At 44.8% G+C, this 23,407-nt stretch overlaps 1 protein-coding gene across 1 annotated transcript in view; it reads left to right on the plus strand.

The window, feature by feature from the left end:
• Tdrd9 (tudor domain containing 9) overlaps nt 1-23,407 on the plus strand; it is an 84,582-nt gene that overhangs the window by 35,854 nt on the left and 25,321 nt on the right. Inside the window, exons 9-20 of the mRNA XM_051196671.1 lie at nt 4,362-4,426; nt 9,940-9,994; nt 10,135-10,219; nt 11,028-11,085; nt 13,396-13,500; nt 15,339-15,436; nt 16,547-16,678; nt 17,507-17,672; nt 17,746-17,809; nt 18,042-18,105; nt 18,396-18,440; nt 19,268-19,321. Coding sequence (XP_051052628.1) covers nt 4,362-4,426; nt 9,940-9,994; nt 10,135-10,219; nt 11,028-11,085; nt 13,396-13,500; nt 15,339-15,436; nt 16,547-16,678; nt 17,507-17,672; nt 17,746-17,809; nt 18,042-18,105; nt 18,396-18,440; nt 19,268-19,321 — 991 coding nt within the window. The remainder of the gene's footprint in view (nt 1-4,361; nt 4,427-9,939; nt 9,995-10,134; nt 10,220-11,027; nt 11,086-13,395; nt 13,501-15,338; nt 15,437-16,546; nt 16,679-17,506; nt 17,673-17,745; nt 17,810-18,041; nt 18,106-18,395; nt 18,441-19,267; nt 19,322-23,407) is intronic.

The raw sequence follows: 23,407 nt of genomic DNA on the forward strand, positions 1-23,407 counted from the left end.
CATGAGGCAATCCAGTAGGAGGAAAGGGCCCCCAAAGCAGGTAACAGAGTCAGAGACAGCCCTGCTTCCACTGTTAGGAGCTCCACACGAGGACCAAGCTATGTAGCTGTTAGTATATACATCTGGCCTAGGTCAGTCCCATGCAGGCGTCTTGGTTGTTGGTTCTACTCTGTGAGCCCCTACCCTATGAGCACAGGGTAGGAATCTATGGGTTTCCTTGTGGTGCCCTTCACCCCTCTGGCTCCTACGATCCTTCATCTCCCTCTTCAGAGGATTCTCTGGGCTCTAATGTTTGTCTTTTGGCCATTTTTCTTTTCTTTTTTTAATTGAGTAATACATTTCCTCCCCACTCCCCTCTCTCCTTGCAAGCATCCCCCTACCCCTCACATTCCTAATTTACTCAGGAGATCTTGCCTTTTCCCCCCTTACAAGGCAGATTCATGTGTGTGTCTCTTAGGGTCGTCCTCTTTGTCACCTAGCTTCTCTGGGGTTGTGGCCTGTAGGCTGATTGTCCTTTGCTTTATGTCTAATACCCACTTATGAGTAAGTACATATTATATTTATCTTTCTGTGTCTGGGTTACCTCACTCAAAATGGCTTCTTCTAAATCCATTCATTTATCTGCAAATTTCAAAATGTCATTGTTTTATACTGCTAAGTAATACTCCATTGTGTAAATGTACCACATTTTCCTTATCCATTCTTCAGTTGAGGGTCATCTAGGTTGTTTCCAGGTTCTGGCTACTACAAATAATGCTGCTACGAATGTGGTTGAGCAAGTGTCCTTGTGGTGTGAGTGTGTATCCTTTGGGGATATGCCCAAGAGTGGGTTGCTATGTCTTGAGGTAGATTGATTCACAATTTTCTTGAGGAACTGCCATATTGATTTCCAAAGTGACTCTACAAGTTGGCACTCCCACCAGCAGTGGAAGAGTGTTCCCTTACTCCACATCCTCTCCAGCATAAGCTGTCATCAGAGTTTTTGATCTTGGCCATTCTGACAGTTGTAAGATGGAATCTCAGAGTGGTTCTTATTCACATTTCTCTAATGACTTAACGATGTTGAGCATTTTCTTAAGTGTCTTTTGGCCATTTGAGATTCCTCTGTTGATAGTTCTCTGTTTAGAGCTATACCCATTTCTTATTGGCTTATTTGGTCTTTTGACTTCAAGTTTTCTTGAGTTCTTTGTATATTTTGGAGATTAGCCCTCTGTCAGATGTGGGGTTGGTAAAGATCTTTTCCCATTCTGTAGGAAGTTGTTTTGTCTCATTGGCCATGTCCTTTGCTCTATGGAAGCTTCTCAGTTTCGGTAGGTCCCATTTCTTCATTGTTGCTCTCAGTGCTGTGCTGTTGGAGTTACATTCAGGAAGCGGTCTCCTGAGCCAATGACTTCAAGGGTACCTCCCACCTTCTCTTCTCTGAGGTTCAATGAGGTTGTGGTTTTATGCTGAGGTCTTTGATCCATTTGGACTTGTTTTGTGCATGCTGATAGGTACATATCTATGTTCTTCTACATGTTGACATCCAATTATGCCATCATCATTTGTTGAAAATGATTTTTTATTTCCACTTTATAATTTTACTTTGTCAAAAATTAGGTGTTTATAGGGGTATAGATTGATATCTGTGTCTTGAATTCAATTACATTGGTCCACCTGTCTATTTTTGTGCCAATACCAAGCTGTTTTCATTACTGTAGCTCTATAGTAGAGTATGAAGTCGAGGATGGTGATGTCTCCAGAAGTTCCTTTATTGTACAGGGTTGTTTTGGCTATAGTGGGTGTTTTGCTTTTCCATATAAAGTTGAGTATTGTCCTTTCAAGGCCTGTGAAAATTTTTGCTGGTTTTTAACGTTGAATCTGTGGATTGCTTTTGGTTGTTTTTTTTTATTATGTTAATTCTACCTATCTAAAAGCAAGGAAGTTCTTTCAGTTTCTTTCTTTAAAGACTACTTGTTTGGTTAGCATTACCCCAAGATAGTTTATGTTATTTGTGGCTATTGTAAGGGTATTGTTTCTCTCATTTTTTTTCCTTAGCCCATTTTCGGTATATAGGAGGGCTGCTGATTTTTTTTTTTTTAAGTCAATCGTGTATCCTGCTATATTACTGAAGGTGTTTATCAGTTGTAGTAGTTCCCTAGTAGAATTTTTTGGGTCACATATGTGTAATATCATATCATCACCAAATAGTAAAAGTTTGACTTCTCCATTTTGTATCTTCTTTAGTTGTCTTACTGCTCTGGCTAGGACTTCAGTAGATATGGAGAGAGTAGACAGCCTTATCTTGTTCCTGATTTTAATGGGATCTCTCCATTTCGTTTGATATTGGTTGTTGGCTTGCTGTATATTGCCTTCATTATGTTTAGGTATGTTCCTTGTATCTGTGCTCTCTCCAAGACCTTTATCATGAAGGGATGTTGGATTTTGTTTAAGGCTTTTTCAGCATCTAATGAGATGAGTTTTTTGTTTCAGTTTGTTTATACGATAGATTACATTGATGTATTTTCATGTGTTGAACCAATTCTGCATCTCTGAGTTCATGAAGCCTACATAGTCATGGTGGATGATTTGTGTGTGTGTGTGTGTGTGTGTGTGTGTGTGTGTGTGTGTGTGTTTTCTTGGATTTGGTTTGCCAGTATTTTGTTGAGTATTTTCGCATCAGTGTTCATAAGGGAGATTGGTCTGTAGTTCTCTTAGTTGTGTTTTTGTGTGGCTTGGGTATCAGGGTAACTGTAGCCTCATAAAAAGAGTTTGGCAATGTTCCTTCAATGTTCCATTGTGTGGAACAATTTGAGGAGTATTTGTGTTAGCTCTTCTTTCAAATTCTGGTAGAATTCTATGCTGACACCATCTGGTCATGGGCTCTTTTTGGTTGGGAGACTTTTGATGGCTGTTTCTAATTCCCTAGGGGTTATAGGTCTATTTAATTAGCCTGTTTTTCAATCCAATTATTTATCTGTTGGGCTTTTTTTTGTTTGTTTGTTTGTTTGAGAGGTATCACTAAACAACTCTGGTTGGCCTGGAACTTGATATGTAGACCAGGCTGGCCTAGAACTCACAGATCTGCCTGCCTTTGTCTTCCCAGTGCTGGGATTAAAGATAGATAGCTATATCTTTTTCAAGGACCTTACCATATATATACACATACATATACACGTGTGTGTGTATGCTGAGTTTGTGTTTTTTATGTATTTTGGGTAACAGTTCTTTATATCAGAAAAATACTGCAAATATTTTCTCATTTTGAGGCTTGTCTTCTTATTTTTAAAAGATTGATGGATTTTTGTTAAAGTATAAAGTTAATTTTAGTCTTTTTTTGTACGTGTGCTCCTAGTGAGTAGGAGCCATCTTGGGATGACTATGACATCCATGGGCTTGGCCACTCCATCCTGGGGCACTTGTTTGATGTCTTGCTTGTACTCCCAGGGGGTGTGGCTCCTGCAGTGAATTATGTAAGTGTGTCTTCAAAAAGGACACCAGGCTCTGGCTTCACACTTTGCCACGGATTTGTCAGTATGTGTAGGTATTTTCAATGATCAGAGCTGGAAATGAATGAGTGATTAGTCATGTGTACCTGAGTGTGTGTGTGTGTGTGTGTGTGTGTGTGTGTGTTGGGGGGCACATGTGTACATGTATGTGGAGGTACTTTAACAGTTGAGCCATCTCTCCAGCCCCAGCTTATAACCTTTTATCCTGTATTAGTTTTGTTTCTTTCCGTCTTATTTCCAAGTTACTTATTTCCTCTCTGTCTCTCTACTGGGGAGTAGGCTCCAGAGCAGTGTAGAACCTGTCTGTCTACTTACTTCTTGTCTGTCTCTCTAACTGGGGTGAGTGGGTCTAGGCTCCAGAGCAATGTAGGGCCCTTCTGTCTGTTACTGCTGTCCCTAGACTGCATAGAGGAAGGCAGGACTTACAGGTCTGTGGAGAAAGGAAAATTCTGTGGTTACCTGAGAGCTGCATGTATAAGCATACTTTGTAGTAATAATCTGGGCTTTAATAAAACTTGCTTATAGGGGGTTGGGGGGCATGGGAGGGAGGGAAGGAGAGGGAACAGGGATCGATATGTAAAATAAGAAAAAATAATATATATTAAAAAACAAAACAAATAAAGCTTGCTTATAATTATTCTAAAGTTTATATTTTGTTGTTCTGGATTATACTGTCTAAAGTTCCAGGAAAACTTTTGCAGATACTGTGTCTTACAGGCAAATGCAGTGGAAGCCAAGAGCCCTAGCTTATCTCCAGGCTGGCCTCTCTGCCATGTCTGTGAGAGCTCTTATGACGGAGCTGTAAGCATGGGGGTCTCACGGCAGGAGCTCTCCCAGCCTTGACTCAGACTTGTTCGCCTCACATTTTGACAGGAACAAGACCCAGTCGGGGGCCCAGTTCGTGTCGGAGCGGAGCAGCGTGCTGGTGTTTTTGCCAGGTGTGATTGTCATACTTTTGTGACTGGAATTTTAATACTCTGGACAGCACATGTTGTGAAAAATGGTGGTCATGCCTACCTGTTGTTAGACACCGGGAACATGAACAACTGTGACTCACTAACATTTGCGTTGCTGCGGAGTGCATAGCGGTAGTGAAGACTAACTTTTTTAAAGGCTGTCTTGCAGCTTCACAATTCCTGGTAAGATGCTGGCTGTGTTCAGAGCATCCCTCTGGGTGGTGAGGCGGTTGTCATCACCAGTGCTCTTAATGAGCAAAGCCTGAAGCGCCTGAGTCCTCAGCGATCTCAGTGATGTCGCAGTCCCTTTTCAGAGCTTCAGGAAATGGGCTCCTGCTGGACCCTTCTGGAAAGATGCATTGCATATAATGGTATCTCATCAAAATCACTTATGAAACTGATGAAATTATAACAGTAATTCACGTATTGGTTATTGAAAGGTAATATGCAGAACACATGAGTATTAGTGCAAGTAGTGATGGAAACAAGAACATACAAGAGAAACTTAATTTTGGAATGTAACATGTGAGTTTCTAATTCTTGTCACATTTTGTTTACTAAATAGACACATTTTATGTACAGAAGAACCATTAGGTGTATAGTTTGCATCTTTTATATATTGATCAAATGACTTCGATGTATACATACTAGGTAAGGAAAGAGTTATGTTGCTACTCAGTAATACCTAACATGAGGTCAACACTGCCCGAGGAAGACATTCACAGGTGACATTTTACCTTCCGGTGTGTGACTTTTTGTTCTGTGCTAATATAAATCCAAGTCTGGCATACTATGTGTTTACGTGTTCCATTAATTGACTTGTTTTCTAGCAGATCTGTTCTAGTTTTTCAGGACTGCTCTGACAAGGTATTGCATATTGGATGGTTTTAAGCAAAAGTGGTGTGTTTCCCTACTGTTATGGGGGAGTTAGGCATTCTATGAGAGGCTGTCGGCAGACACACTGCCGCTCGGGCACCAGGCTCCCCCCAGCCCCATGTGCTCACCAGGGTTAGAGCTGTCTGTCTTGAGGCGGGTGGGCGGTTCTCTGCTGCTGCCTGTGGCAGGGTCTCTTCTCCTCCTCTTCAGGCTAACAGTGCTGTTGGGTGGAGGCCTCAGACTACTCCACCAGACTCCATCACAGCTCATTTTCTGCGAAATGACCATTTCTAAATAAGGTCTCTCACTCCCAAGTTACTGGAGTTGGAATCTAAAATAATTTTTGAGATAGACAGTTGAAACTGTAAAAGACCGAAATATTGATAATTCAAAGAGGCAGAATGCATATGCAGGTGATATAAGTCAGTGGACATTTGTGAACTACTCAGAAGGATCAAAGCGTTTGAAGTATTATCACTAGTTTTATATGCTTGGGATCAAACCCAGTTGGCTGCTCATGTTAGACAGAACTTTGTCACTGAGTTACACTACAGTCCTTTTGTTTTTTGGAGACAGGATTTTTAATGTAGCCCTGGCTGGTCTGGAACTTGCCGTGTAGTTCAGTCTAGCTTTGAACTGGAGATTATCTTCTGCCTCTCAATTGCCATGTCTGGCTTAAAAAAATGTTTGATAGGAAGCATGTTGTATGCTCATTGGAGGAAATTTGGGAAACACAAGGGAAGAAAAGAAATTACCTATGTAGCAAACACTCATAAGTAGTCACTGCTCTGGCAAGGAAAACATTGAAAGAATGTATACACTTTAAATTATTACTTGTTAATGTCATGATGCATTTGTTTAGTTCTGGTACAAAGGACTAAAGAGTCAAATTGAGCTGGCAAGGTTCTTAAAGTTATCATTTTATCTTGAGATAAATCTAATAAAGGAACACTTGTTCAATGAAAATTTTAAGATGCCGAAGAAAGAAACTGAAGAACATAATAGATGATATAAAGACCTCCCCTGCCCAAGGATTGGTAGGATTAATATTGTGAAAATGGCCACCCTACTCAAAGCAATCTAGTAAATCCTCATCAAAATTTCAGTGTAGTTCTTCATGGAAATTGAAGAAATAATTTCAAAATTCATATGGAAACACTGAAAACATTGCCTTAGAGCTAGGTGTGGTGGCACACATCTTTAATCCCAGCACTTGGGAAGCAGAGGCAGGTGTATCTCTGTGAGTTCGAAGCCAGCCTGGTCTACAGAGCGAGTTCTAGGGCAGCCAGGGCTACACAGAGAATACTTGTCTTGAAAAACCAACAACAACAACAAAAAAAAAAAAAAAAACCTCCCATTGCTATAGAAAACATCATTCCTGATGTTCAGTTATGTTATAGAATCATACTAATAAAAACATCATATAAAAATGATACACTGAGGACCCACTTAGGAGCCCAACTCCTCCTGCCACCTGGATTTTGACAAGAAGGCAAACATGCACATTGGAGAGAAGACAGCATCATCACCAAATGGTGCTGGTCAAACTGGATATCACATGTAACAAATGAAACTAGATCTTATCTCACACCCTGTACAGAACTCCGTTCCAGTGGATCAAGGACTTCAGCATAATGTCCTGAGTCCCATAGAGAAGGCAGGGGATGCACAGACAGGCACAGGAAGGACTTTCTGAACAGGACCTCAGTGCTGCAGGCATTAAGGGGGACAGTGGCAAGTGGGCACCATTGTTCAAATGAAGACACAGCTTACAGGATGAAAAAAAAAAAAAAACACATTTGACCAAGGGTAGGATATATAAAGAACTCGGAAAATAAACCCCCACAAAAAAACCAACCCGCTTAAAACTGGGGGAAGGAAATAGGCAGAGCAATTCTCAAGACAATGGCTGAGAAACTTTTTAAAAATATTTATTTATTTATTATGTGTACACTCTTCTGCCTGCATGTACAGGCAAGAAGAGGGAACCAGAACGCATTAATATAGATGGTTGTGAGCCACCGTTTGGTTGCTGGGAAATGAATTCATGACCTCTGAGAGCAGCTAGTGCTCTAAACCTCTGAACCATCTCTCCAGCCCTGAGAAATGGAACTATCGCACGATCGACTGTAACGAGTATGGTTTTTCGTCTGCCGCCACCCGGTCTTGTCCTGCTGCCATGCCGCCAGCCCCAAATAATACACAGAGACTCTGTATTAGATATTATACTGTTGGCCAGTTACTAGTTTCTTATCGGCTAGCTCTGTCTTAATTATTAACCCATTTCTGCTGATCTATGTATTTTCACATGACCTTCTCTTACCGGGGAGGCAGCTGGCGTCCAGCTTTCTGCAAACTCTCCATCTTGACTCCTCCTTACTACTTCCTATTTCCTCCTTGTCTCCTAGTCCCTCCTATCTTCCTTTCCTATTGGCCAACAGTGCTTTATTATTAACCAGTATGAGAAACATACACAGAATGACATCTCCCATCAATCGACCTATAGTATTCCTTAGCATATACAAAGGACTCTATCATATTACAGAGATGTCTGTTCATCTGTGTTCATTGATGCTCTAGAACAGGAAGAAAGACACCCAGCAAGTGATGGGCCGTGAAAATGTGTCATATACACAGCGTGACACTATCCAACTGAAAGGACATTGAAGTCAGTAAACGTCCAGAGTAAATGGCAGCGCTGGAGATGAGCGTTCTTTGTGAGCTGACCACAGCCAGAAAGACGCACTGCAGCCCTCTCATGCGGGCGCCGTCTTTTTAGATATGTGTGCTTATTTTTGAGACAGGGTCGTACTCTGTAGACAGGCTGACCTTGAACTCATAGAGCTGCTTCTGCCTCTGCCTTCTGAGTGCTGGGACCAAAGGCGTGTGCTACCACATCTGTCTAGATATGTATGCTTGAGTTGGAGTACTCAGAAGTCGGGAACCCTGTAAAGAACCGTGGTAGGGGCAGACTTCAGCAGTGGAGGTGTGGACAGGTTGTAGAGGGCAAAAGGGAGTAATGGGATAGAAAGGACTAAATGGTTAGGGTGGGAGGGCAGGGCAGAAAAGTGGGTGTGGCCTAACAAGCACAAAAGACCTTTGGAAATGCCATATAGAAACCTACTACCTAGGAGATTTCTTTATATCTATAAAAGGGGTTTGAATGGAGTTACCCTACAGCAGGAGGTTAATGCCGCCTCCATATAACAGAGGCTACCAAATTAAAAGCTCGCTGCCAGGCATATATTACTTCTTTTTGAGTTGTTGGTCAATGGAAGTTCTATAGACTCCCAAACGTTACAGGCTACGGCTATGGCTATTGCTCTGGGTTACCCTCCAGGACTAGGTGGTGAGACCCAGTTGTGGACAATACCACACACTTGACTCATACGACCTGGAAACGTCAAGCTGGTAGAGGTTTATCTCTGAACCTCTGGTACTGGAAGGCTTGTCTCTTCTGGTTAGCTTTAATAGTCCTGGGATGTTGTACACATGCTGCTTGGTGAGGCAGATGATAAACAGTCTTACTCAGCTGTGGGTTCTGTGAGCTGCAGTAATGATGTAGCTGGCAGGATAAGCTACTGGTACAGTAGTGGCACAGATGTTATGGGAACGACCAACTATTTTCCAATGGATTAAAAGCACACTCCATAAGACGGAACTCATGCCAGGTAGTATTCACTGGATGGACCAAAGCTGGAGACTGGTGATATCGCAGGCCCTTAGGGAGAGCCCTAATACTAGTATTCTGCTAAGTGGACATAAGAAGAAGCTGTTCCGTATGTGCTTATCTTTGTACCTATACATTAGTGCATCTCTCAACACTCATGAAAGGGTTTAATACTGAGACCCACAATTGATCATTGTGCAGAGAATAGAAGTATGGAGTGTTCAGCCAGCTCTAAACGGGGTACCTGTATCCCACCTCTGCCCCCAGGGCTCAGTGGTCAATATGGAAGAAGGGGGCAGAGGATTGTAAGGACCAGGGGGAGTAGATCACAGTGTGCAGAGAAACACAAGCTGGAACGTGACCGTGCTTTCGCAGACTTGAACTCACAGTGGCTATGACTGCATGCACTATGACCCGAACAAGAAAGAGCCAGAAAATCCCAGCACGGATGGGGGAGGCTGCTACTGGGAAGAGGGAAAAGCAATTTTCTTCAGGGATGTGTCCGCCTGTGCATACACAGGGAGCACCAACGTGGTCTCTGGTGTGTTATTTTTTTAAAGGGCAGAGGGAGGGAGGAATCAGTAGCAGGAATGTGGAGTAGATTTGATCAAAACACACATGCGTGGAATTCCCAAACAAGCAAATCTTGTTACTGAGAGCTGTGCTGACCATCTCAGCCCCACTCTCTGTCTGTCGTCCTGCCCTGCTTGGCCCCTCTTCATATTGCACACAGCCAGTGGCCTCTGCAGCACTGGTGAATGCCTTACTACGTGAGCTCCTGGGGATCTTTGTTTTGTTGACCGTACACTTGCAAGGCCTGGCATGGTGCATGCATCTCTGTGCGATGGATAGAGATGTAAAGAGCCTTAAAAATAAGTTGTCATTTTAATTTAAAGGTTCTGTTTTAGCAGTAAGTTCACATTTGCCTTCCCCCTTCTCCCCCCCCTAGGTCTGGGTGAGATAAATTACATGCATGAACTTCTCACAAACATGATTCACAAAAGGTGTGTGTAAGTAACGGAGGTTTGGTTCGGCTTCAGAGCGTTGTGTAGCTTATGCCTTACATAACTGTCATCACCTCCCTGAATAGTTACTTTGTCTGCTGTGTGTCATGTGGCATTTATTTTAGCGGTTTGTTTCTTAGGTTACAGGTCTATCCACTCCATTCCAGCGTGACTTTAGAAGAACAGAATAACGTGTTTTTAAGTCCAGTCCCTGGGTACAGAAAGGTAAGAAGCTGGGAGATGAGGTGTGAGGTGACCATTGGTGGAGAAAGGCTGGTACTTTACCTCCCTCCCAAGCATGTCCCTCATTGCTGTCGAGTCGCCCAGGCAAATCCTGTTGATGAGAATCTATACCTTTCACATTGTATATTATTTTCTAAGTCAATTTTATGAAAAGCTAAGATATTTTTGTTTGTTTTTGAGACAGAGTATTGCTATGCAGGGTAGGCTGGCCTTGAATTTGAGATCACCTTATACCATCCTTCTGAGTGCTGAGGTCGTAGCTATATACTGGCAAAACCAAGATTTTCATTTATTTAATTCCCTGAATCCAGGGCACTGTTTGCTGCCTTGGGAGTGGTGACTTTGTCAGACGCTGTGGTCTAAACCCTCTGGAGGTAGTTCTTTGTTAAAACCACTACTCCTCACAGCTGCCGGGGGGGACCAGAGTCTGAGACCCCGAACTTTTGGCTGAAATCTCTGATACTCTGGAGGTTGTTTAGAATCTTTAGGCAACCTAGACCCCAGATGCTATTCTGGGGTGCTCAGGGTGGTACTCTGTGCTCCGGATTTGACCGGCTTGTGATTTTTGGCTCCTGGCAGTTCCACAGCTGTCTGCTAAAGCCTTTATAATAGGTTCATGAGAAGATCGTCGGCCATGCTATACCTATTTTCATAAAGTGCCTCTGTGTTGAATGTGTCTGATAGTTGTAATTTGCAGAAAATATGAAGATGGTGAGTTCCTAATTGACAATAATATTGACAGTCAAGGACAGAGGGAAAATGTCAGCCTGTTTTGTTTAATGCCCCACAGATTATTCTGTCCACCAACATTGCGGAGAGTTCTGTCACAGTTCCAGATGTCAAATATGGTAAGGCCTTTCTTTGCCCACTTCCTCATGTGAAAGATGGCATCACTGGGCTTTCCTGAACCACAGGAGTGCCCTCCTTTCTCCTCATGTTTGGGGGACCCAGAGAAAGACTCACAAAGGTCCTATCCCTCATATCTTGGCTCATCGCTGTTTTCTCTGAGCATACCTTTTCCTTCAGGTAGGGCTGCCTCTAGGAGAGGCCAGTGAGTTTCAAGGGATCTTGTAGGAAGCAGAATTTTGGGGCTTCCTGATGGTGGTGTCCTGTCTAGAAAGGTAGACAAGTATTAGGGAGGAGCTAGGTACTGTTTTCTGAAGGAAACTTAGAAGGGCGCCATGGTGGGCCGCCCCATTGCCGCCGGGTGTATATGCATTTGTACACTTGCTCACTCATGAGTTTGTTGTGTCATTTATTATGCTTGAGGGACCAATGCATGTAGCCCAGGTACAGTACCAAGTAGAAGACTGTATTGTCTCTTTGACTATAGTCTGCTGGGAGACAGATAGCAGATGGATTACAATTTCATGTGGAGACAGCTATATAGGAAAAGAAACATGGGAACAGGCTCCAGTTCTGAGAGGAAAATATCTTTTATATAGGGCCGATCTTAGTTAGGGTGATTATTGCAATCACCCTAATACATGCAATACACCATGACCAAAAACAACTTAGGGAGGAAAGGGTTTTGTTGTCTTACACTTACACATTGTAGTCCATTGTTGGAGGAAGTCAGGACAGGAACTTAAGCAGGGCAGGAACCTGGATATAGGAGCTGATGCAGAGGCCACGGTGGTGGGGAGGGGTGGGTGTTCTGCTTACTGGCTTGCTTCCTATGGCTTGTTCATCCTGCCATCTTATAGAACCCAGGACCATCAGCCCAGGGGTGGCTGCATCCACAATGGGGTGGGCCCTCCCTCATTAATTACTAATTAAGAAAATATCCCACCAACCTGACCTTATGAAGGCATTTTCTTTAATTGAGGTTCCCTTGTCTCAGATGACTTTAGCTTGACATAAAACTATCCAGCACAGGGTGATATTAGATACTTTTATATTGCTGTGATAAAATGGAAAAAGGGTTTCTTTGGGCTCATGGTTCTAGAGGGTAAAGTTCATCATGGTAAGTCTGAGGTAGCAGGCAGCAGGTAGCTGTAGCAGCGGGAAGAGCTCACATCTTGAACCTCAAGCAGGAAAGTTTTTGAGTGTACCCTGCAGAAAGTGGAAGACGTTTGAAACCTTAAGCTTGCCCCCAGTGACACACCTCCGACAAGTCCATGCCTCCTCCTAATCCTTCCCCGACAGCCACCAAGGGGACCAGTGTTTGTGCATGCAAGACTGACGGGGGGGGGGGGGGGGCACCGTCACATCCAAACCACCATAGGATGACATGGGACTCCTTTGAGGGGGCGATGTTTGAACAAAGGCTTAAAGTGAAGAAGAAGTGAACTGCAAAAATGTGATTCAGACATGAAGCACAGAGTTTGGGAGCGCCAAGAAGGAAAAATGCGTGAGCCAAGGGAAGGGAAACTAATAGGTGTTTGTTTCTGTGCCAGTGGGAATTGTAGAAAAATAGATACAAGTCTCTGTTTTCATGATGCATCAGGCATGAGGAAGACTCTAGACCCCAAGAGGTGAGAAAAGTCAGCACTGTTTTTGCTGGACTTGAAGTCACCAGAAGTCGTGTGTGAGGTGACTGGGGTGAGAGTTGTTTGTGGTACAGTTTGTGGTAGCAGTGAGGAGGCACACTGCGCGGGAGGTAGACCAGAAGTCTGCCTTCTGTTTCTCCAAAGGACAGCTTCATCGTACATAGGACGGGTGCTGTCCAGGGGTGGGGGGCAGCTGAAGGGTTCCTTTACCTGGGCCTGATAGATGAACATCTTGAAGCACAAAGAATATTGGTGGTTTGTTCCACTTGCCAGTAGACAGACAGGCAGACAGACAGACAGGCAGGCAGGCAGGAATCCAGGCAATCCAGAACATTAACTTGTCCCCCCTACCCCTGGTATAATATTTTGGAGGACGTCTAGTCTTTCGGGAGCATGCAGGCAGGTCTCTATGATAATATGGGCTTTACAAAGACCCAAAGACTTCCTGTTGTCATGTAGAGACGGTGGTGAGCCATCAAGTCAGCACCTCCCCACACATTTCTGCACGCACGCTAATTCCAGCAGCTGCCCATTCACGTTGTTTGTCACCAGGCACTGTGGGCTGTCACAGTCCGTGTCGGCACGCGGCTGTCACAGTCCGTGTCGGCACGCGGCTGTCCCAGTCCGTGTCAGCATGGCGCTTACACTTTTTTTCCCTAATGGCAGTTATAGATTTTTGTCTGACCAGGACTCTAGTTTGTGATGAGGATACAAACTACCAGAGTCTGCGCCTGAGCTGGGCCTCGAAGACCAGCTGCGACCAGAGAAAAGGTAAGGTGTTTGGTAGGGCCACACTGAGACTGTGTCCCTGATGCACTCTGTCTTTCCGAGAGCTTTGTTTTAGCGTTGTCACTCACCGGGTGCTTCCGGCGGGACCGGTTTAAGGTGACCTTGATATCTCAGCTCTGTCCCTTGCCTCCACGTTTTTCTCTCCCAGGGTCTTATCTCAGCACTTAACCTTTCAGACTGAAATTGAAGTATTTAGTAGACATGAAAGCCAGCTGGATCACTTTGGTGATTTTGACTAGCTTCTCTTGGACCACCTCTAAATCCTGCTGTGTCTAGGGTCCTTTTCCTAGGGAGTCCCACTCACACATGCCCTGGGCAGACCTGCAGGGGCCTTGGGAGAAGGGGTGTTTTGGTCACAGAAGTGAGTCTGTAACATCCCTAGCCTGGATGTTGCCTTCTGTAGCAGGAGCTGGCTTTAGGGGGGCATCATGTGTGGTGCATCCTGAGAAATGGCTTGGTTTTATAGAGACCTCCTGAGGGAGGTAGGCAGAAGCCAAAGAATTCCTTCTGGGAAGCTACTGCCTCAGAATTGAACACGTATATGCATAAGAAAAGCATGCTCTACATTCTTACCCAGAGCGGACACTGCTTTTGATACTTTCTTCCCTTAGCCTTTGTAAGGAATGTGAGGTGAGCATGCTGTGTCCTGAGACTTGGGGGAGTTTGGGGGATAGCAACTGTACCAGGTTCTCCTTAGGTAGGGCTGAGATTTGATCCAGAAACCTGGCTTCAGGCCTCTTTTCTTGTCTGCTGTGCTCTGTCCAGCACCTTTCCCAGAGAGAACTAGGAGATGACGAAGGCTCCCTCAGTTCCACAGCGGCCACTTTATGTACCTCCACAATAGATGAGCCCCTTGCCCACAGCATCCTTGCTGGCAGATGATGTCACCAAGTTTTCATTTTAGCCATCATTGGACGCCGTGCCATCTTGTTTGATTTTTGATTTTCAGTTCCATAACCGTTCATAAGGTTAACTAGCATCCCTCAAGTTTGCTTGCTGTTGTCTGCTCCTCAGTGAATGCTTGTCTCCATCTCTTACCTTTTAAAGAATTATTTGCTTAATTTATGTTTGAGTCCGGTCCTTACCGTGTAGCACTGGCTGGCATGGAACTCGCTGTGTAGAGCAGGCTGGCCTTGAACTTGTTTCTGAGTGCTGCCACCACACCTGGCTTATTTATTTATTTATTTTATGTTATATATCTTTTATGACCACCTCTTTTTTCCTTGTAAGATTTGTTTTTACCCCACAAATAATAATTGTCACACAAAAGTAGTGGTGTGTGTCATCATCTCCTTGGGATGAACTTGACTCTGAGCTCTTTGCACGCTCGGATCTCACTTAATATGATGAAGTCGAAGGGTGCCTTGTGAAAATAGTGGACAGATGGACACACAGAAGCAGTGAGAACCTGGGCAGGTGGGGCTGCTTCTCAAATCTCTGACAGATCCAGATACCATTTGCACAGGGTGAGTGACACATCTGTCACCGGCTACATGGCTTTTCTGTGATGAGCTCTGATTTTACTAGTTTGAGATAAATCTTCCAGGAAATGTGTCATTCAAAATATTCTGGTTTTTATTGCATTTTGACCAAGTTATTTTCTTTTGAAACTTGGACTAGATTTTAAAACATTAAGGCAACACTTACTCTAACTTTTTAGGATAATCTTACTTGGGATAGCATTAGAATAATTTGTTTTTACTGGGCTAGTATGGTGGAAGATGGTTTTCCCTGATTAGGGATTAATGGCTGCTTTACATTTCCCTTCACACTGATGTCAGAGTCATCAGTACCAGTGGGACTGAGCCTCTCTCTTGCAGGCCGTGCTGGACGGGTGTCTAAAGGGTACTGTTACAGGCTGATCCACAGGGACTTCTGGGACAGCTCAATTCCAGACCATGTTGTTCCGGAGATGTTGGTAATGAATTTCACTCATTGTTAGTGTTTGTTTTGTGTGTATATGTAGTTCTGAAGCCTACTTAGCGCTGCACATTCTGTTCTGGGCCTTATATTACTGACTTTCTTAGTAGGCTAGGGTGGCTGGCTAGGGAGCCCCAGGGATTTACCTGTCTCTGTGAATGGCAAGAACATGCTATAGCAAACCAGCTATGGGAGGCTGGGCTTTCACTGTGTAGGATGGAACTGAACTATGGTTACTAGGTTATAGAAACCATCCACCTATTACCATCTCCCTGTCCCAGCCCTGTTTGTGATTATTTTTAAATAAAAAAAAATATATCTTTATGTGCGTGGGTGCTCCCTCTGGATGTGTTTGTGCCCTGGGGCATGCAGTGTCTGTAGAGGTCAGAGCAAGGTGCTGGGTTCTCTGGAGCTGCATTTCAAAAGGTTCTAACCAATCACATCAGTGCTGGGAACCAAATCCTGGTCCTGGGAGGGCAGGTGGAGCTCTTAACCTCCAGGCCACCTCTGCAGCCCACCCCATTCTTAATTCTTAATGAGACCAATGTTGCCTAGAGTGTTGGCCCTATGATCTCATTTTCTGTTAAATATTGTGTATTCTTTCCGTTTATAATAAGTGATTATGGAATAGCCTTTCCTCTTTCCGCTTTCTACTCTCCTCCAATCCCTCTTTTGGTCTTTTTTGCTTCCTTCTTTCTCTTTTGCTTTTGGCCTTCTCCCTGTCCCTCGTTTTTTGAGACAGTCTGCTGTATAGCCCAGACTGGTTCCAAACTCAGCGTCCTTTGGCCTGTTTTCCTAAGTGATGGGGTCACACACATGCACTATTATGCCATCCCTGGCTTTTCTCTCTCCTCCCCAACTTTCTGCTTGGTTTTGAGTCGGAGCCTTATAGTGTCACTGTTCTCAAACCCCTGTCCCCCTGCCTCTATCCCCCAGGTGCTGGGTTTACAGGTGTGCAGCCACACCCAGCCCTCTGCCTTTCCTTTTATTTTCTCTGTTGGTCTCTTTCCCCTCCTCTCCTTTGTATATTCTCTTCGGAACACAAGTCATATGGAAGGCTAACCGGTTTAGTCACCTCACCTCTCAATTGAGACTCTGTCCCTTTCAGCGTTGCCCATTGGGAAGCACAATATTGAAAGTGAAGTTACTTGACATGGGTGAACCAAGAGCTCTGTTGGCGACTGCCCTGTCTCCACCCAGTCTGAGTGACATCGAGCGAACCATTCTTCTACTAAAGGAGGTGGGACTTGTGGGATTATAGTGATGGGGAAGCTAAGGCTTTTGCTTTGTGGGAGAGTCTAAATATCATAATTATTAAAGCAGTCGGTGTTATAAATGGTCAGTGTGTGACTCTAGTACCAGGTCTCTGTAGGCCAGGCTGGCCTCGAACTCACAGAGATCCGCCTGCCTCTGCCTCCCAGAGGCTGGGATTACAGGTGTGTGCCACCACCGCCTGGCTCCAGGTCTGCTCTTTAGACTTACCCTGTTGGTGTTTGTGAAGCCTACATCCTCTCCATCCTATGCCCCCAGAAGCATCCAGCACTGTCATTGGTACCGTTAGCCCATCTTTTTTCTCTCTCTAGTTTGTCCCTTCACCCATCCCAGCCCTCCTCCCAACCCTTGCTTGAAGCTCTCTTCCCACTTTGCTGTCCTTGGGGCACTGTTGACTCAAGCTCTGCTCTTGTGGCTTGTCCCCACTGGCCCTGACGTCAGCTGTGTCCCAGGCCTCACACTGTTTATTGGGGACCAGGGATGATAATGTTTTCCTCTCAGAAGTGGTTTGTTAGAGAATTGAGTGCTTGTGCTAAGTGATACTGGATCCTGTTTTTCTCTGTGTGCCACATTTATTAAAGCTGGGGACTGGGTGGACTTGCAAAGTCTCCTTGCGTGCCGTCCCCCAGTGACACGACCTGCTTCCTGAAAACTGAGGAAGGGAGGGATTTCAGGAGCACTTTGGAGCTGCTAGCCCTTTACAGTTAGCCTAGCTGTCTTCAGAACCTCGGTCATCGGGAGGAAGGGAGTGTGGTATATGTCAGTGCTCATTGATGGCACTAACTTGTTTCATAAGGTTGGAGCGCTGGCAGTCAGCGGGCAGAGAGAAGATGAGAATCCCCATGATGGGGAGCTGACCTTCTTAGGAAGGGTGCTGGCACAGCTCCCTGTCAGTCAGCAGCTGGGTAAACTCATTGTGCTGGGACACGCGTTTGGGTGCCTGGATGAGTGTCTTATTATAGGTAAGTGTGGGCTCAGGTGTGGGGAAAGTGTGTTGGCATTGCGGTCGGTCTTCATCCTGTTCTCTGTCTCCAGCGGCAGCTCTTTCTTTGAAGAATTTTTTCACAATGCCCTTTCGGCAGCATCTGGACGGATATAGGTATTTAACTTCCTTTCTTTCTTTCTCTTTTTTTTCTTCTCGAGACAGGGTTTCTTTGTGGCTTTGGAGCCTGCCCTGGAACTCCCTCTTGTAGACCAGGCTGGTCTCCAACTCACAGAGATGAGCCTGCCTCCCAAGTGCTGGGACTACAGGCGTGCGCCACCACTGCCCGGGTGGAAGGGCCCCCTTCCCAATGGTACAAGGTGACACGTCGTCATTAATCTGTTTGCAGGAACAAAGTGCACTTCTCAGGTAGCAGTAAGAGTGACTGCCTGGCTCTTGTGGAAGCATTCAAGGTGAGTGTCTCACCCTCCGTGGGCAGGCAGAGGTGGCCACACAAACCCCCGTGTGTTTTCACGCGCTGGCTATGAGAGGGGAGTGCTTTCTTCTCATGGTATTGGTAAGGTCGGGCTTCTGATGGCCATCGCACAGTAATAGGTGCTGCTGGGACCAGTGGGCGCCAGCCACCTTCCCAAAGTTGGTTAAAAACAGTACGTTTTTAGATGATCTGTGTTCAACCATGTGTTGACATTGGAATTAAATTCAAGCAGCTAGTGTTATTTTGAAACTGATCGTGTCGTTTTAGGCCTGGCAGGCTTGCAGACATCGAGGAGAGCTACGGCATCCCAAGGTTGGTCACATTTCCTCCTTGTTGCTTCACTGATGGCTGGCGATGATCAGATTCCCTGCAACCCTGTCTCAGCTTGGTCACTGCCTGTGCACTGTGGTGGCACTAAGACCTGAGGTCACTGAAGGTAGTTGCTACGTGCTGTCCTCTGGGAGGGGCAGGCCACATTAGTGGCCAGGTCCTGTTGTAGGCTGCTACTCTTGAGTTGCTTGTGGACAGGAAGCTGTCCAGCTGGCAGAGAGGAGCTCAGTCCCAGAGCCCTGCCTCACACTTATTTGCCTGCTCAGCAAGTGGGTCAGAATTAATGACACTGGCTTAACAGGAGCCTATATTTCATCTCTTTTTTTCAGATAAGGCTTTTTCTTCCAAAGTAATTAGGCTCCAAGACCATTGGTAGACACGTCTGTGTGTAGCTGTGCGGTGCCACAGGGGTCTTTAACCTTCCCTGTTGGAACAGTGTGACAAGTCTTTTTCCAGTTGAGTCATTCTGCCTTTGATTTTGGGGACAGGTAGACTTATGTGAAGAGTCATCCTTGTGTAAGGTTTGTGGTTTGGGTCTTGTAGTTTTTTTTTGGTTTCAGTGTGATGGTGGAAGACCTTATAGAGGATGGTCCTACACGTGGTCACCGCGGTCCCACACGTGGTCACTGCAGTCACATACGTGGTCACCACAGTCCCACAAGTAGTCACTTCAGTGCACTCACTGTTGAGCATGGCAGAAGCTTAGTCCTTGTTGAGGCTGTAGATGAGATGTATGCATGCATTATAGTAGCAAATTAACTGTCTGACTTACTCCTCATGTTGGATACTGTGCTTTTATGTGTTTAAAGGATGAACTTGACTGGGGACGGCTAAATTACATTCAGATAAAGAGAATCAGAGAGGTAAGCCCTACAGTCTAGACACGTTGTGATGCACATAAACTGACTTAAGATCTGGCCATGAAGGGTGGGAGGTGAATCCCTGTGCATCCCACCATTTAGCAGCAGGAGGCCTTGGGGCAAAGACACCCCAGAAAGCCTCCCCAAATGTCACTTTATGATGAACACGTGTAATCTTCATAGCCACACACACAGTATTTATCAGGGTTAGCACATGGTGCTTTCATTATTGACTGATTAACACAAGTAAACACATTATGGCTTTGTGCTGTGATTCCAATTTGTGCTCTTGGGGTAAATCTTGAACCTCCTTGGAGATAGTTTAACATTGCCGAGTTCTGATTGCCAGTGTTTTCTCTAGAAATTTTGCAGTAGATTTATAGTGAGGCTGGCTTGAAGCTTGTGGGTATGTGTGAGAATACATGCACACACACAGCTTGTACTACTAGTGTAGTTCGCTGGAGGAACAGAACTTATGGAATTAACATATAGCTATATCATTTATAACTACATATCTACCTACATACCTATCTATAACTATCTCTATAACCACCTACTTACCTCTCTGTATGTGTGTATGTATGTACGTACGTATGAGTGTATGTAGGTATGTATGTATAGTGTACATATGTATCTTCCTACCTACCTATATACCTACCTACCCATCTCTGGGCTTTACTAGAGTGTAGTCCAGCTAATCCAACAATGGCTGCCTATGAACAGAAGGTCCAACAATTCAGTAGTTATTTAATCCACAAGAATGGATGTCTTAGCTGGTCTTAGCTGGTCTTCAGTATATACTGGGACCCTGAAGAAGTAGGCTCTAACGTTATTGAAGGAATGGACTTGCTAGCAAGAGTGAGCAGGCAAAGCAGTGTGGTCCCCACTAAAGGGTATAGATTGTCCCACCGAGAGAGAGAGAGAGAGAGAGAGAGAGAGAGAGAGAGAGAGAGATTGATTAGAGGCTTGTAAGTAGTACGGGTTTTTCCACCTGCCGCCTTTCTGGTCCCACCGCCACGCCGCCAGCCCCAAATAATACACAGAGACTCTGTATTTGATACAATACTGTTGGCCCGGTTACTTGTTTCTTATCGGCTAGCTCTGCCTTTAATTATTAACCCATTTCTGCTGATCTATGTATTTCTCTTACCAGGGAGCCGGCGGCATACTGCTTTCTCCAGACTCTCCATCTTGACTCCTCCTTCCTACTTCCTCTTTCCTCCTTGTCTCCTAGTCCCTCCTATCTTCCTTTCCTATTGGCCAACAGTACTTTATTTATTAACCAGTATGAGAAACATATACAGAATGACATCTCCCATCAGAGGCTTATCTTCCTAACTCAAACACCTGAATTAGAAGTGGGTCTTCCCAGTTCAAATTATTTTATTAGTAAAAAATCCCTAAGATCATGATGGAAAAATCTACAGAGACAGCTGAACCAAGCTTGTTGGAAACTCATAAACTCTGGACTAACAGCTACAGAGCCTCCATGGAGCCAAACTAGCCCTTCCATATGTGGGAGACAATTGTGAAACATGCACTATCTGAAGGGCCCCTGGCAGTAGGACCAGGATCTGTCCCTGGTGCATGAGCTAGCTTGTTGGAGCCCATTCCCTATGAGGGGGTGCCATGCTCAGCCTTAACATAGTGGGAGGGGCTAGGTCCTGCCCCAGCTCAATGTGCCAGACTTTGTAGACTCCCCATGGGAGGTATTTCTGGTTGGGAAGAGTGGAGGGGGGCTGGAGGGACTCAAGGAGTAGCTTTGATAGCAGTTTAATAATTGAAAGTATATTTATTTTATCTTGATTGAATTCATGAATACAACCATTTACCATAGCCAGAGGTGGTGACATATACCTTTAACCTCAGCACTAGAGAGGCAAAGGCAGGCAGATTTGTTGGGTTTAAGACAACCTGGTCTACAGAGCAAGTTCCAGAACAACCATAGCTACACAAAGAAACCCTGTCTCAAAAAAATAAAAGAACTAAAAAAACAACACAAAATAAAGAACTAAAAAACATTCATCAGCAGTGTTGTGGGGGGAATTTTTCCTACAGTTTCCCTATTAGCCTGGGCTAGCCTAGGGCTCTCAGTCCTGAGCCTCAGTCTCCTAAATTCTGGGATTATAGGGGTGTGTGTGTGTGTGTGCGTGTGTGTGTGTGTGTGTGTGTGCACGCGCGTGCGTGTGTCTGTACATGCATGTCTCTCTGTATGTTTGTACATGCATATCTGTGTGTGTGTGTCTGCATGCATGTTTTTTGGTGTGTGCGTGTCTGTACATGCATGTCTGTGTGTGTAGGTCTCTCTGTGTGTGTCTGTACATGCATGTGTGTGTCTGTCTGTGTGTCTGTGTGTGTATATGTATGTCTGTGTGTCTCTATGCATGTCTCTATGTGTGTGTTGTATGTATGTGCTTGGTTGTGTGTGTGCAGAGATTGATGGGTAGTGTTTTTTCCACAATTGTGATCTACCTTTACTTTCTTACTTTTTGAGGCAGGATGTCCTGTAGAATCGGAAGCTCGCTGATCTGGCTGGATTGTCTGATCACTGAGCTTCAAAGATCTGCCCCACCCCCTGCCCCACACTGGGGTTACAGATACCACTGATGCCACCAAAGGGTACAGGAATGGATTCATTTTCTCCACTAGTTGAAGAGTTAAAGGACAGGAAAGAAGTGTTACTGGAAGTCTTGGGGAGTCTCAGTGTGTCGTATGATGCTGGAAAAAGCAGGATCCTGTTGACAAAATCAGTAGTGGAGTCTAGAGAATCTTCAGGACAACTGATTGATTGATTTAGTTTTAAATTTTTTTTTCAATGTGTTTTGATTGTATTCTTTCCCCTCCCTCAAGTCTTCCAAGATGCTCCCCACCTCCTTACCCACCCATTTCATGTTCTTTCTCTCTCTCAAAAGGAAAGAGAATAACAAAAACAAACATAACCCCCCCAAAGACAAACTCTACCAAATCCGGATAATAACAAAAAGCACGCAGAAAAACGTGGAGTCTATTTCTTGTTTGCTTTTAGACAGGGTCTCTGTGTAGCCCTGGCTGGCTGAGAGCTGGGGTGGAAGGCGTGTGCACTACACCTAGCTTTGCAGTCTGTTTTGTGTTGGCCAGCTACTCCTGTGCATGAGGCCTGTGCTGGAGTGGTTGGTGCACCCACTGCCACGCTATTAGAGAAAACAGATTTTCTCTCTCCAGCCGGGACTATTGCAGATAGTTTCTTGGTTAAGGGTGGACTCTGTGGCCACTTCCCTGCTTTAATTCCTGTGTACTGCAAGAAGCAGCTTCCCTGATGAGGGCTGAGCCAGGCCTGATTTATTTGTACGTCCATACATCATTAGAAGTCATGTTCTAGGTTTATTTAGCACTGTGCTTTTCAGTCTTCCTAATGCTGCAACACTTTCATACAGATCCTCATGTTGTAGTAACCCCAACCATAAAATTATTTCACTGCAGTTTCATTACTGAGATTTTGATACTGCTAATGAATATGTGATATACAGGATACCTGATATTTGATCTGAGACCCACAGGTTGAAAACCACTCATTTGGCAGAACAATAATAGTGGGTTTTCCCCTAGGCCTATGACCCATGTAGTCTCAGGTTCTTGATTTCGTTAATAGTGTCAGGGGTGGGCGCCATCTCACAGAGTAAGGCTTGAAGCCATCAAGAAGGAATTGTTCCCACTAGTAGATCTTGCAGGCGGGTCCCAGGGTGGTACTGAGAGAGACTTATGGTCAGTCTCCTCCTCTGGTCGCGTGCATTGTACCTTTCAGTGTTAGGAGCACTAGTAAGGGTGAAACTTGTAGTTAGTTCTGTCTCTCCGTGTTTGATGACATAAATATCTTCAGTAATGGGGCCTAACTGTGTGGTGAAGGGTAACCAATAGACTCTGAAATAGCCTATTGGGGCTGGAGAGAGGGCTCAGCAGTTAAGAGCACTCGCTCTCTTCCAGAGGACCTGGGCTCAGTTCCCAGCACTGTGTGGCAGCTCACAACTGTCGATAACATCAGTTCCAGGGGATCCGATACCTTTACACCAGTACATATAAAATAAAGTTAAATAAATTATTTAAGAAAATAGC

Source organism: Phodopus roborovskii, unplaced genomic scaffold (genome assembly GCF_943737965.1).
Source record: "Phodopus roborovskii unplaced genomic scaffold, PHOROB, whole genome shotgun sequence".
Taxonomy (NCBI): Eukaryota; Metazoa; Chordata; class Mammalia; order Rodentia; family Cricetidae; genus Phodopus; species Phodopus roborovskii.